The 15,018-nt window shown below is 36.7% G+C and overlaps 1 protein-coding gene across 2 annotated transcripts in view; it reads right to left on the bottom strand.

Annotated features, from left to right (window-relative positions):
* NLK (nemo like kinase) overlaps nt 1-15,018 on the bottom strand; it is a 107,903-nt gene that overhangs the window by 40,576 nt on the left and 52,309 nt on the right. For both annotated transcript variants that reach the window (XM_065418124.1, XM_065418125.1), the window contains exons 2-3: nt 9,160-9,289; nt 6,099-6,154 (exon numbers count right to left, since the gene is read on the bottom strand). In XM_065418124.1, the coding sequence (XP_065274196.1) occupies nt 6,099-6,154; nt 9,160-9,289 (186 nt within the window). The remainder of the gene's footprint in view (nt 1-6,098; nt 6,155-9,159; nt 9,290-15,018) is intronic.

Here is a 15,018-nt window from a genome sequence, read left to right as displayed (position 1 = left end):
TCTTTTTTTTTTTAAAGACACAGCATGAAATTACCAACTCCACAATTTCAACCAGGAAAGGCATTAAAACGAGAGAGAAGAAGAGGTTTTACTGTTCAGTTTAAGATTTCTGCACAATAGCTGAGTTAACACAATTTAGACATGTTACACACACTGCAAAATGACCCCTGTAGTCATGGTATTACCAATAAGCTGCAAAGGTAGTTCTAATTTTTGTATAAATATAAAATAAAATACATGCTGTAAATAAACCAAAATTATTTAAACTTTAAATGCTACAGAAAGTCCTTAAAAAAAAAAATCTGACTACTTCAGGCAATATATTTATCTTCTCTCTCTCTCTCACACATACACACACCTGACTGCCCTATCAAAAATTTCGGAGTCTCTTTGCAAAAAAAAGTTCAATTAAAAATTATCCCCAAATCTTGTATACAAGACGAAGGTGTAAAACCACCCTAGGCATTACAAGTTTAATATAGGTCATTCTCCCTTGCATGACCAAGTTTGAATCTGATTAGCCTTACCAATTTTCAGTACTATAAGCACCACTCTCTTAAGGTTCTGCAAGTTGAAAATGTTAGTTTTTTCTTGTTTCTATTATCCTAAGAAATCTAACTTTTACTAGAATGTATTAGTTCATTCTTGAACGCCTTTTCTGTTTCTGTTTTGTAATTAACAATTGCTATTCTACTCAGATTCTCTAAATGAAAAGACTGTTTTCAGAGCCCTATTCCAGCCCACAACACACCACTTTCTAACTGAAGGCAGCACTTTGTATTCTTGATAACATGATGGAAATGCCTGAGTGACCATTTAGTTTTATGCCACCTTGAGATGTAGGATCTGGCCACTTACGCAAGCTGAAAAATATTTAATGAATTACACAACCTTGAGAGTTACGCAGAGGAAAAGTACTGCATTCCACGTTGTAATTATATGGAAAATCCTGTGGAAATAGTCAATCCTGTTTGATGAATTGGGCACTCTTAACCCACAAATAAAGCCTGTAAAGTTTTTTATGTTTGACTCAGCCAAATAAACAATCCCTTGCTTTATACAAGTATGTGTTATCAAATCATTACTTACAAAGCCTTTTTTTTTTTTTTTTAAATATTCTGACCCAACTGCACAAATGCTTTTAAAATCAGCAGTTTATTGTGAAGCTACAAATTAGCTTGCAGTTTTCTTAACCCTGAAAGGTGTTTGGGGAAGTAACATATCAACATACAATAAGTGTACAGAAAACTCATCTCAATCCAGACTAGTCTAATGAAACATTCAATATTTTGGGTAAGCAATTTCTAAGCACCAATTTCAAGATTGACTTCACCTCTAATTCCTGACATGGAGAAAAATCTACATTGCAATGGTAGTTTTGCAAGATGGGTGTACAACATAGGTTTTTAACTACAAATGATTTTTCCAGTCTAATAAAAAGGACCTGTTTTTTCCACTTCTCCCTCCCTGCCTCAAGTATCAGAGTGAAACATAACAAAGCAACGGTCAAACTAAAAGAACTCTGATAAAATAAACCAGACTGAACAAGGACACTGACAACTAACTTAACAGATGCTATAAACATGAAGTTATGGCTTGGTGTTTGGTCGCATGTTATAGCAATGCTGATGGGAAAATAAACTTATTTGGCTTGCAACATTTAAGGAACAATCATCTTTTGGTAATTTTTTGCAAATATTTAAATTAATCAGAAAAATAACTACTGCAATTTTTGCGTAGATTTCCTCCTACTATAATTTTGAAATGAATAACGACTATAATTTTGTATCTGCTATAAGTCTATAATTTATATCAATTAAATGAGAATTGCTGTGACGGATATGAGGAATCCTTACAACATATTACCACAACCAACCTGCCTAAGAGCACATTCCAAAATGGTGACAGAGGCAGGAATGGAATCCAGATTCTTCTTCCTACCAGCCTTTTGCCACATGCACTGAACTTGCTATTTCACGAATCAGGTGCTGAATGAACCTACAGATGTAGTTTTAATAAAGCAAGCATACGGTATTTCAATTCATAACATGGTGTCATATCTTTACGCAATACCCAGTCTCAAACCCTTAAATAATTAAAAGCTATAGTTAGTGCATGATGAGGAAAAAAAGCAAATTAAGCTTTTTCACAGACACTATTGAATACTATGCCACTACTGGTTGACAAATTAGATTCAATGGTGTGAAAACACAAAAGCAAGAAGACACCATGGTCTCCATGGAATTTGTTATTATTTCCGTCCGACTGACTTTTTCCTCAGCTAAAACTACATGTGCCCTACAGGCACATATACTAACTGTACAGAGATTCTCTTTCTTCTTCAGCTGCCTTAGGGAGACATTTATCTAAATATTTTCCTACCCAAAAGACACAATCTGTAAAATCAGCCTAAAAATTCCATTTGGCATTTAAGATGCACCTTCTGAGTTATCTAGTCTAGCAGAAAAGAACTCTATTCCAATATAAGGGCCAAACCCAGGTAGCCAGCAATCGAACGCACAAGCTGAGATGAGTCCTATGGTTGGGTTGGGAGCTTTGACTAATGTTACATTTGGCCTAACTGAAGACAGTCTGGCACCAGACTCCTGCTTTGCGAGAGAGACGGGCACACAGTTGGGTGCAGGGAGCTGTACAGGCACCTTTCTATGACAGGCTATCCCCCTGAGGTGGAGTCCATCTGTTGGCCATAGAATAGGCAGCATTTTCCTTCCATCTTCAATGCACTTGGAGAACAAGCAGCAGCAACCTGGCACTCCCCCCCCCCCCCCTTTGCATTCCCCTGCCATTGTTCCACCTCAGCAAAACAGTCTGATCCTACAAGATGGGAGAGCTACTGAAATTTTCAGTAAACTTCACTTTAATGTAGAATATTTTTTAGCAGCCAATATTAGAGCTTGTTGAAAAAATACGGGGAATTTCAAAATTTTGAGCGGATAGACATTTGGTCCAAAAACAGGGAACATTTTTCACAAAAAAATTTCATCTTTATTTTTCCAATTTTATTTTTTTGAAAAATTTAAGAACTTTAAGTTGATCCAATATATTCCAGAGTTCAAGTGAAACAGAATTATTTATTTTTGAAGACTGTCCTCTCAAGAGGAAATCTCCGCAGCTCAAGAGACAGAGAAATAGGCTGGCTCTTCAGCGAGTGCCCACAAGTTTGTCCCTGCCTCAAAAAGCAGCAGAGAAGGCGGACGGCCTACTATCAAAATATGGAGGCCTGTATGCAAGAAAGAATATCCTCCAGATTCTTAATTTTACAATACATACACACAAAACCCCAAACATATATACATGTGCGTGCACACACACACCCCTCCCCCATAGGTCTATAAAATCTTCTGTTCACTGGGAAATATTTGAAATACAGCACTTAATGTAGGCCTCTGCAATATTTTTCTGCTGAGGAGGAGGAAGCTAAAGTTAACAAATAAAGCTTATTCCAAAAATTGATGACCTCTTCAATTATGATTTTGGCAAATAAGAAAGTAACAGAATAATCAAAATTAGAGACATACTGGATTGTGCACTATGAAAAGCAAGGAGAGGGTGAGGAAGTCTGTGTGCCAAACAGACAAACCTGATATTATTTTCCAACTTCTGAGGATATTAGGAACTAAGAAGAAAGCTAACCTCTGTAAAACTATATTTAAAAACTTGGCACACAAAACTAGCCGCTCGTAGTTTTAATTTGTTATCAGAAAATGTGATAGGGTTATATCACATACACAAAAAAATCTGAGGATATTCCCCACTAGCATGTAATTTAAATAGAATCTGTGTTTTTACCCTGAGCGGCTTTTCAGCAACTCTCAATCTTTCACTTAATTGGTTTAAGACCAAAATTTTAACAGTTGGTTTCATGTAGTTTGCCCACGTTAATTGTCTTATTCAATTTAAAATAAAACAGCTCTGGGGTTGACCTTGGATTCCTCTATCTTCCATCACTATGAACTTTGTTTCTTATATAACAAGCTTCAGTTAGTAAGCCTGTAAGTTTACAGTTCTTGAAAAAAAGCCAAACAGTAAAATGGTGTTTCTCCCACAACTACAAGGACTTTAACTGTATCTAAAAGTTAGCACCATTTCAGCTAAGATTTAATTATTACAAGACCAAAGGATTCCACTAGAAAATAGAGAATTAAAAAGGGAACAAAACCCAGAAATGTTTCAGATTTCTCTTCAGGCACGTAGTACATCAGCATTTCTAGCCATTAAAATTATGGTAATATAGCTGTGACCTGCTTTTTGGTTCTACAGATTTAAAATATTTTAATAAGAGGATACACAGGTGAGCAGACATTCATTCTGAACTCTCAGTTCAGATAAACTTTTGATTAAACTTAAAGACGTCATTACTATAGCTTGCATGTTATAATTTTACAAACTATTCTATTATGCTTTAATCCTATCTAATACAGGTATGGTATTTATAATCGATATATACATAATGTATGTTACATAGAGAATAACTTTTTAAAAAAATGTATTTATTAAACAGTTCATTTACTTGACAAATTCATTCCCTTACCACAACTGAAAACAATAAAATGATCTAAAACAGGACCTGTTTTCAGGACACACGGAAAACTGAACTTGGATCTTGACAATCCAATAAGGACAAATTTATTTGCATCTTTTAATAAAGTTCTATTATTTTATTTACAAGCCTTATGTTGATGTTTGTTATGATGATATACTATAAGAAATTGAAAGTGAGTTAAGTAAATTATTTAGATAGTCTGCTGCTTATTTGGGTTCTTAAAACATTTTAAAATGTTTGTAAAGTTTTGCAGTTTACTTTTAATATCAGCCATGGAAAGGAGTCTGATGAATTACTTTCCACTGGAAATAGGTCTATAACCAAATAATCCCAGTGCACACTGATTATCTGGTTTATTTCCCTATTAAGAGCTGTTTAAAACTTTCCTAAACATTTCCCATAAATTAACATTTTGTGTATTAAATGTGTAAATTAGCTCTAAAAATAGTAATAGATTAGTGAGATCAGGGTAGGCATAAAACTTTTATTGGAATCTCTAGATCTGTAAGATGGTAAAGTCTTGCTAAGAGGAACAAAATGATTATTATTTTAATCACAGCACTTGATGCTGAAACCAGAATCATAATATTCCTATGTACTTTTTGTACAAATCACTACTTGTATATTGTGGTGATGGGTGCTATACAAAAGGCTAAAAATATTCTAGAATTATATTTCTATTATGGTAAGAGCTCACTTGCTTTAATATTGCCTAATTATTTCTATTTCTCTATAATATATAAGAATGTGCAACTAACAGGTCACAGATAATCAATCACTAAATATGTTCCCAGTACACTTTTTAACCTCTAAACCTCATCCCTCTCAAAAAACAAAACCAGCCAACTGAACTGTGTATTTTGTATTTTTTCATAGTTGTCAAATATTGTTTTTTGGAATGAATCAACACTCTTCCAGTGATCCGAGAAATATCTTAATGTTAGGTAATCTATCATGGTTTCTCAAAAAAATAATCCACAACAGCACATGGGCTCTTCTGTGTAAATGCTATGGTAAACCATGTATAATTTCATGTGGCATCTGTTTTCTACTTCTATATGAGGTCTGAATAATAGATGCCACACATCATTAGTTGCATAAGAATATCCCTAGAAATTCCATATCCTGGTATGTGTCATCACCACTCACGCGTGAGTGTGAGAAGATGGGCATTTTTAGGAATTGGTTTAGAGTGTTACCTAATAAACACAGACCAACAAAGAAATAATTCTTGGAAGTAATTTTCAATACAGTATTTGGGGGAATCGTAACTACAAGTGCTGCCTGCTGGTAAGCAGCACTATACCCCACTTGTCTGTTGGCACTCAGGAAGTCAAAGCTTCATGATCAATCCTGAACCTGTTCATCTCTAATAACATGAACAAACTGCTCTTGCTTGAGCAGTCCCATTGATGTCAACAAAACTATTCACATAAAGGCTATGAAAATTGGGCCCAAGTTCTTTCCAATTTCCTATATAGGGATCACAGATCACACACCTACCTCCATTAAAATTATCTTATATTTAGGATACATTTCTTCAAAGTAGTCAATGTGTGGAGGCTGGAGTATGTCAAGGGCGGAGAGCACCTACGGAACAACAGGCAAGACAATTTTACCAGAAAGAAAACAGAAATCTTAGTCAACTCAAAGCAAATACTTACTACAAAGGCAAGGTCAGGCTATATTTTTAACACTTTGTTTCCCTACTGTTTAAAATATTTGAGATGTCCTTCTAATAGATTTGACAAACAGAAGATAATTTTTAACTGGCTGGTGAATTAAGATTTGACTGTTTAACCTTGGCCCGGCTGATGACTTAGTCCTACTTTACAGCTGGCATAATTTACTTGTTATTTATTAATTTCAAACACCTAGGTAGACTTTCTGTATCCTACCTACCAACATCTCTGTCTGTAAACTGACTCATTTTTCTAGTAGGACTTAGCCTTATTCTGCCCCACAAACTAAGGTTAGGCTGGTCTTCACACTTGGAGAACATCTCTTTAAAAGGCGAAAGAGTAGCTGGCTTCCAAATATTTGTAAAGTTGACATCACTGCATGTTCTACTGTATGGCAACACTGTCACATAGGCTGTATTCTGTCAACACACAGGACACAAGAAAAATTTGGCACTTGCATGACAAAGCCAGCCCTACTGACTTCAGCAAGATTGCACAGCATGCAGGTGAGTGTAGAATTTAGCCCGGGTCTTTGTTTCTCCCAACAAAATAAGCAAAATAAGGAGAATTAAGACAAGGTGTTCAGAGGGCAAGATTTTCAAAATGGATGCCTAAACTCAAGCTCCTGAATCCACAATTAGACGCCTGAGTAAGTGGTCTGATTTTCAAAAGTACTAAGCGCCCAGCAGATCTAAGTCAATGCAAGGTGCTAGCTGTTCAGCGCTTTTTGAAAAATAAAGCTATTTTTCAGGTGCCTGTATACTAGCTTAAAAGCACAAGTTTAAGGCACCCATTTAAAAATATCTTGGCCCTAGTATCACAAATGTAAAAATACGACCACAAAACCTCTGAAAGAAGTTTGTAGTCATTTTTAAATGTAAAATATACTAAGTATACAAACAAAAAGGGGATTGATTTTGTCTTGCAATTTATCTTTTTAACAGCATCCCAACATATCACTCCATTTCCATAAAGGCATTTACAACAGACATTAAAGTTATTCACTTTTTGAACCAACAGCCCAGACAGTCACTTAAGTTGTGTCCCTAGAGTGACACGTTTGAGAAAGCAATTGCACAGAATTTAAATCCTTACAAGACTAGAAAACTACTTTGGTGTGGGGAATATAATCTATGGCATTTAAGTGCATTTGCACAAACTGCTTCTGTTGTTATCAGACTCCGGCTTCAGATCACCTGCCAATGCAGTTTATTACTTCTTACTCCATAACAAAAGTTAACCTGTAATGAAGCTGCTGCACAGAAATGATTTAATGTATTACCCCAAGAAAATCTTTAGTAAAAAAACAAAACAAAGATTTTCTTAGACTCCGCTGTCACGGCATTTTTATAAAGAGTAAAAAAAAAAAAATCTCCGACTGTCATGAGCTTTATTTCCACCAAGGCTCTGTGCATCCTGTGGGAACTTTGGAAAAGTATCCAATTACCAGGAAAGGAGGGGGGGGGGGGACCCACCCAATGGCTATGAATTAGTGTAAAGACAAAGAAACATGTTTGCTAGTGTAGAAGTCTGTTACACGGTACCTATTCTACCTTGGAGCACTGTTTTGTAGAAATTTGAGTAATGATTTGTAGGCCACCCCTGGAAGCTGCAGCTTTGTTATAGTGTTTTAGTTAGTTACCATCTGGCTTATTTCTAGAGTCCAGTTTGTGTTTTTTCCTCAATCTCCTCAGTCTTAGATTGGCTCTTTGCTTTAATTAAGGGCTGTCTTTATAGAGAGAGTCTTTAAGCAAAGAAATCAATGCGGAATTAGCAAGTTCTACTTACAGTACAATAGATATATCTGCCAGAATAGAAACCAAGTAAAACCTGAACTGCTACCAGTAGTATACAAATCAGTCAACTCTTTGAATTAGAAGAGACACGACCTCTGGGTCCACATTCCTGTTGCTTAATGTATGAAGAACTCCTCTATCCGCCACACTAACAACTTTTTAGCCATTTCTCCAACTGATTCCTGAGTTTATGCTTCTCTACAATTTATATACAGATTTCTGAGCAGAATCTGGACTGGTAAAATAATCACAGAGTGAGTTTATGGATAGGATTTGTTTTTGCTGATCAGATTAATCATCACAGGTTAATGGGCTGTACTTTAGTGGTATCCATGACCAAACTGGGTTAGAATCATAGAATATCAGGGTTGGAAGGGACCTCAGGAGGTCATCTAGTCCAACCCCCTGCTCAAAGCAGGACCAATCCCCAGACAGATTTTTACCCCAGTTCCCTAAATGGCCCCCTCAAGAATTGAACTCACAACCCTGGGTTTAGCAGGCCAATGCTCAAACCACTGAGGTTTAGCAGGCCAATGCTCAAACCACACTGTCACCTCCCCAAGAGGACTGAAAAAATAAGACTCATTTAAATCAGATAACAGAGTGGAGTAGGGATTGCTGGCCAAACAGAGATTCATGTATACCTCAAAAGCCTTTTTATGTCTAGAAAAAAAAAAGTCTTAAAGCTTCCATGAATCTGCTTTGCTTTCCCCTCACTCCCATTTATTAAGGCAGATGCAAGAATAAAAGTACACCAACAATTCAGTACTGCCCCCACTGATGTGAATTCAGCATTTAACCACATAAAAGAAAATCATTTTTAGAATCTGAAACCCTCAGATGAACTGGATATAAAGAGGAGGAAGAAGACAAGACAAGGTAGTGAAATAAAGGACGTTTAGGCAGAGATTCCACTGTGTCAGTCAGTTCAGATCAGGATGAATAAGTGGGTGAAAGCACCCATAAGCCAAGAATTTAATCCTTTCACTGTGTGCAACCTCTGGATTTTTAGAGAATCCTAAAGCAAATGGATTTTTAAAGTTGATTTAAAGAATCCAGATTTTAAATCTTTTCTTAAAACTTCTATTAGTATACCAAGAACTCAAACTTTACTCACATTGTCATGCTTAAAAAAACACAACATCTTCAATTCCCGGAAGACCCTTTTGCAAGAGACCAGATTTTGGAAGACATTGGGCATCTTTTTGAGTGCAACTCTTTTTCCATCTCGTGGATCTGTTACTGACCTAGAGAATACAAAAACGGAAAGGTTAAAAACTAGTTCAAGTAAACTTTTCTAGAACAGAAAAAAAAAAATGTTTAAAGGTTACAATACTTTTCAAACAGGAAGGTGGTTCAAGAGACTTATGGGGTGGGGGGGAATCATGTAAGCAAGGGGAACACAGCGTAAATTTACTGTCCTTTATTAAGTAAATTCCAGTCATTCTTTGGTTAGATTATATATCTACCCACATTCAACTACTCCTGGTTATTTAAATGGCTGAGCACGTCATGCATTAGTGAATTTACCCCTAACATACACTACTATTTGAAGTCAGAGATCAATAATTGGAACCATAACTCATGTCAGACCACAAACATTTCCTTCAGCCTCCCACTAAACAGTCTATTATTATGAGACATTTTTCAGTTATACAAAAGAACAGAGTTAACTATTGCATGGTGGTATAATAGAGGTGAATACAACTTAAAAGATAAATCCACTAAACCACACTGTCAATCAGACTTGGGAACTCTGTTCTGTTCTTGGATCTGCGACCAAGCATCTTTGTGTGGTGTTTTGAAAACTGTGTTAAAATCACAAGCTATCATTTTAAATTCTAAGGGGATGCCTGGTCCCGCTTGTGGACTAGGGGGCTCTGAAAGAAACACGTGATCTGGTTCCTCAGCAGTTAGCCTGCAAAAGAGCCAGTCATCAAGGTGCGTTGAGTTGCGCCTCTCTGCTTTAGGTAGCACCTGCTAGGTATGTCTGTCTCTCTCTCCCCCCCTGTATTGGGTTGTTGCATGTTAGATTTCTGGATTCTAAGAAAGAAAAGTTTTCACTGCAAATTTTCAGGACAAGTATTTATATTTTGTTTCTAACTCTGAGCATAACACTTTGGAGAAATCACTCCAACTGGTGTCTGAATTTCCTGATCCGTAATGTGGGTATGATGTTTACTTTTCTCATAAAGATTTTATGAGGATGTATATACAGAAGTTACAAGGAGCCCTGCAAGTGTTAAGTATTTTATTCTAAAGTTACTGGCCTCTGAAAATAGAGAACTCTGAGAACTTTAAAGTCAGAGAAATGGGACTCTGATGCCTCAACTCCAAAGTTGTAAGATTTTAAAGCAAGAAGGGACCAATACAGTGCTTAATTTGTGCCAGGACTTTCCAGGGCTGAGCCCTGGCACCTCTAGGCTTGGCATTTCATAGACCCAGCACCTCTGGTCTTGCAGCATAAGTTATGTAAAAAAAATTGCTTGAGCCCTTGCACCTCTTTTGTTACAAATTAAGCACTGGACCAACATTTTGACCACCTGCCTAACATAGGCCAAAGAATTTTACCCATTAATTCCTCCATCAGTCCCATAACTTCTGGCTGAGCCAGAGCATATCTTTTAGAAAGACATTCGACCCTTATTTAAGGTCTTAAAGTGATGGAAAATTCCTCAATCCAACAGTTAAGTACTCTCACTGTTAAATATTTGTGCCTTATTTCCAATCTGAATTTCTCTTAACCTCCTCTTTGATAAGCTAAATATATCAATCAAGAGTCTTATTATCGGTCATTATAAGGCAGGTTTTCAGACCTCGAATCGTTCTTGTAGCTCCATTCTGAAGCCCCTGCAATTTTTCCAAATCCTTATTGAAGTGTTCACACCAAAACTGGACCATAGTACCCGATAAACAGCATTGCACCAGGAGTTCACAATCCGCTTTCCACCATAACACCTAAATCCTTTCCAGAGTCACTCCTTTACAGGATACATTACCCCATCTGGTAAAAGGGATCTACGCTGTTTGCTCCTAGATGTAACACCTTGCATTTGGCTATAGTAAAAAGGCGCATTCTTTTAATGAGCCTAGCTTACCAAGCAAGCCAGATCGTTTTGTATAATCAACTTGTCATTTACCACTCCACCAAGCAGGTTGTCATATGCAGACTTTATCAGCAATGATTTTATATTTTCTTCCAAATCACTGATAAAGACACTGAATAATATTAGGACAAAAACAGATCCTGTAGAACCCCACTATATAGCCATTTGATGACTATTCCCATTACAATTTCAGTAAGTTAATTGTTAGTCAGTTTTTATATTAGTTTAATATGTGCTACACTGATTTTGTATCATGTTAATTTTTAATCATAATACTGGGAGGCATTAAATCAAATGCCTTATAGAAGTTCAAGTAGATTATGATACCAGTTACTTTCATCAACCAAACTAGAAATCTCATTGAAAAACAATATCAAGTTTGTTTGACAAGACCTTTTCCCCCTGAAGTCATTTATGATGCTGTCATCTTAATTCTTTACTGATCGCTTTGAGAGCTTTCCTCATACCAACACACATACACACAGAGCAAAAAAAGAAAAGAAAACTACACAATAACATGTCATTGTGAGTTTACTCATGGCAATATTATACTATGTGGACAAAATTAATGTACTAATTAAGAAATGTTGCCTTATGAACTGTTTTGATCATGAAATAATTTTCTTATAGTAAAACAAAAAGTATTATTCTCCTGGTTTAAATTTCTAGTATCAAAATAAATGAGACTGAGGAGGTGAAGATGGAACATGAAGTGAAAGGTAAGATGTCAGTAAGAGGCGGCAGTAGTCAGAACAATTCACTCGCAAAGAGACTGAGTGAGGACTGGGAAAGTCACTGGCTCGCACTATTTATCAAAGAGCAAACTTTAGACTGACTTTTTCTTGTCTCCAAAGAGGAAGTGCATTATGGCTTTTGGGGGTGGGGGGGCACCTGTCACATCTGTCAAAAAAAAACATCTGTCATCTCCAAGCATCAGGTCTGACAAAATTTAAGTTAGAGTCCAATGACATTGGGTGGGAAGGGCTGCAGTGTCCCTTTGTACCAGTTTCCACTGGTTCAGAGTTCAGGTAAAATGCCCCGAGCATCCTTTAAGAAGAATACAACAGGCAGGAGAAAGCCCCATGGCAGTTAAATTTGACTAGGCTTTTACCCGAGAAGGATTCAACTTTATGCCCATACATTATTCAAGAATCCCGTCTTCTAGAGAAAAATGTCGGCTTTAGAAGTATCCATTGACAGTGCCATTGGTTTCTGTTACTAGATTCAAGATGCTTTGTGGGTAGAAGCCCAAAACAGACGACTGCAAAGCAATATTTGCAATCTGCATTTTCTGTCCTTTTCCCCCCTAACACACCAAACCCACAGGTCTGACTTCAGAACAGACATAGAAAAAAAAAAAAAAAAAGAGAGAGAACAAAAACCATTTTTTTTTTTTTTTTTTGGTGCTGTGTGTCTATGTATGAAGTACAGAAAGAGCATGTTTTTAAGTGGGTAAAATTTGCTTACAACCAGGCAATCAATAGCTAGTAAAACGCTTCCTTGAGGACAAACTGGCAAAAAAGGAGGGATGATATGGCATTCAGACAGAGAGTCAAAGAAAGTCCATTGTCTGCACAAATCAGTGCTCATTACTGCAGAGATTACAACACCTCTTCTTATGTTTACTTTACTCCACACATTCCCACTGACTTCAATGAAACTATTTTCAAAACAGGGTACTAAATGTGACTAAGGGGTTCACAATTTGGCACTATAGCTTTAATATTTACACCAAGGAAAAGACTTCCCTTATCCATTATTAATTGGAATTGTAGAAACCGAACATTAAGAGGATACAAGTTGTTTTAGTCTCAAACATTTTTCAAAAAAAGAACCATCTCCTGTAACAATTTTCTATTCCACCATGGAGTCTCTAATAAATTTTGCTATCCCTATTTTAAGCATTGTAATATGTAGTATGAGCAAAAATATATATACTCTAACCCACAGCGTAAAGATGTAATAACCCCTGGGTTTTAAATTCTACACGTGACTGAACTGCCACTAATTGTTCTTTAGAGTCCTGATCCTTGTGCCAATCACCGCACTTACGCACAGTCCCACTGAAGTGAACAGGGCTTTGTCCAGGTCCTAGAGAGCATGCTACTGTAGCCTGATGCAGGATTGGGTCTTTATGACCAATCCCACAGTGAGATGTATACAGGTGGAACTCTGTGTTTGTACAGAGTCCCACTGAACACCAACCACACTTCACACAGGTGCAGGAGTCCAACAGCAGGATCTAGTTGCTGTCTAGCTTAGAGTGGCAACCTACAGAGTCCCAGAATACTGGACATTCAATCACTTCCTGACGTTGCATGAGCCAGCCCTGGCCGGAGTGACCTTGCACACACTGCGTATGCAAGGTCATGCCAGTGCAGACGGAGCTGCACACTCTTCAAAACGGCAGACAAAACGATGTCTGGTTTTGTCTCAGCACTAGACAGGAGACAAACCTCCCAAAAAGAGGCCCATCTGTCGTAAAACCGGAAGAATGGCTTCCATAGCCTAGATATTATGTGGCCTCCATCACAGCAACATCCAAGTGTCTCTGTTGCATCTGAGCACCTTCCACAAATCAAAAGACTTCATTCAGTGTTGCATTTAAATTAACTAATATTTAAATTGTCGAGTAACTGATGATTTTTAGACATAATTAATTTCATTATTTTCAAGTAAATGCATAATTACAAATCTCACAACGTTCAAGATATCCACAATGAGCAGTTCACTAAATAGCTACAGCTAGGTCTGAAGTTGGAATTGATTTTGGTAATCTAAGCATTAAGGTCTCAAAGTATTTTAAATGCAGGAGTTTCAATGTCTGTGGTTGATACATATATAAGTAACTGTACACCCTGACAGAATCAGTATTCCGCTTTTCTCAACCTACTGCAGAATAAGGACCTGTTCACCTATTGATTCTAATATGGCATACAAGCTACTGTGGCACGTGTTGTACATCTGGATAAACATACAGTTACCAGCTTGGCTTCACATTTCATGGGGACATCAACACATTTTAGGGGGGGGAAAGGTAGAAAGTGAAAAGATAGAAGTGCACATATAGTAAGTGTAGTTAAGTTTCTAAATAAATTATCCTATTAAACCAAGCTGCATCTTAACTTACAGTTTAAGTACCAAGTTATTTTCAAGGAAGCAGCCCAGTTTGAAAAAAAAAAAAAAAAAAAAAAAAAAAAAAAAACACAAAAAAATTAAATTAAGTGGGATTAATCTCTCTCGCTCAAATATACGCAATCCACTTTCACAGTGGCACAATGAGCTGCATTAAGTAGAATCAGCTAATAACTGAAATTTGAGAAGCTTTTTTAAAAAAAAAAAAAAAAAATCTCATTGTACACAATACTACCATGGGCAAAATGTGAGACGTTTACAAATTAGATTCTTGTACTATTTGCAAATAGAGTTAAAATGACTACTTACAGAAAAATTACTCATTTAGGTACCACTTATACATTTTCAATTCATATTCATCTACCTTGTACATTTCTACCTGACATACCTGAAAATGTTCTTCATAAATACTTTAGGTAACCATCTCCTCTCCCCACCTCACTAAAGTAATACCATAAGAAATAAACTCTACAGACAAATGCTCAGGCACAGATTCAGAAAAATAATTGAAGGTAACTCATGCTCTCTCCCTATTAGCAAAATGCCACATTTCACAGAGGGTCTTCATTCTTCCTCTTATGATGAAAATGATGACAGAACAGCTCAAGCAGTGAGTGTTTGGAAGGCTTATTTATTTGCTAATCTGTGTACAGTGGTAGGTTGTATCATCTCTGGAGGCTGAACCATTGTTTAATAAAATAGGGAAAGGTTTAAGAGGAATACTACGCCAGGAT

This window comes from Emys orbicularis, chromosome 17, assembly GCF_028017835.1.
Source record: "Emys orbicularis isolate rEmyOrb1 chromosome 17, rEmyOrb1.hap1, whole genome shotgun sequence".
NCBI lineage: Eukaryota > Metazoa > Chordata > Testudines > Emydidae > Emys > Emys orbicularis.
This window is presented reverse-complemented; position numbering and strand designations above follow the sequence as displayed.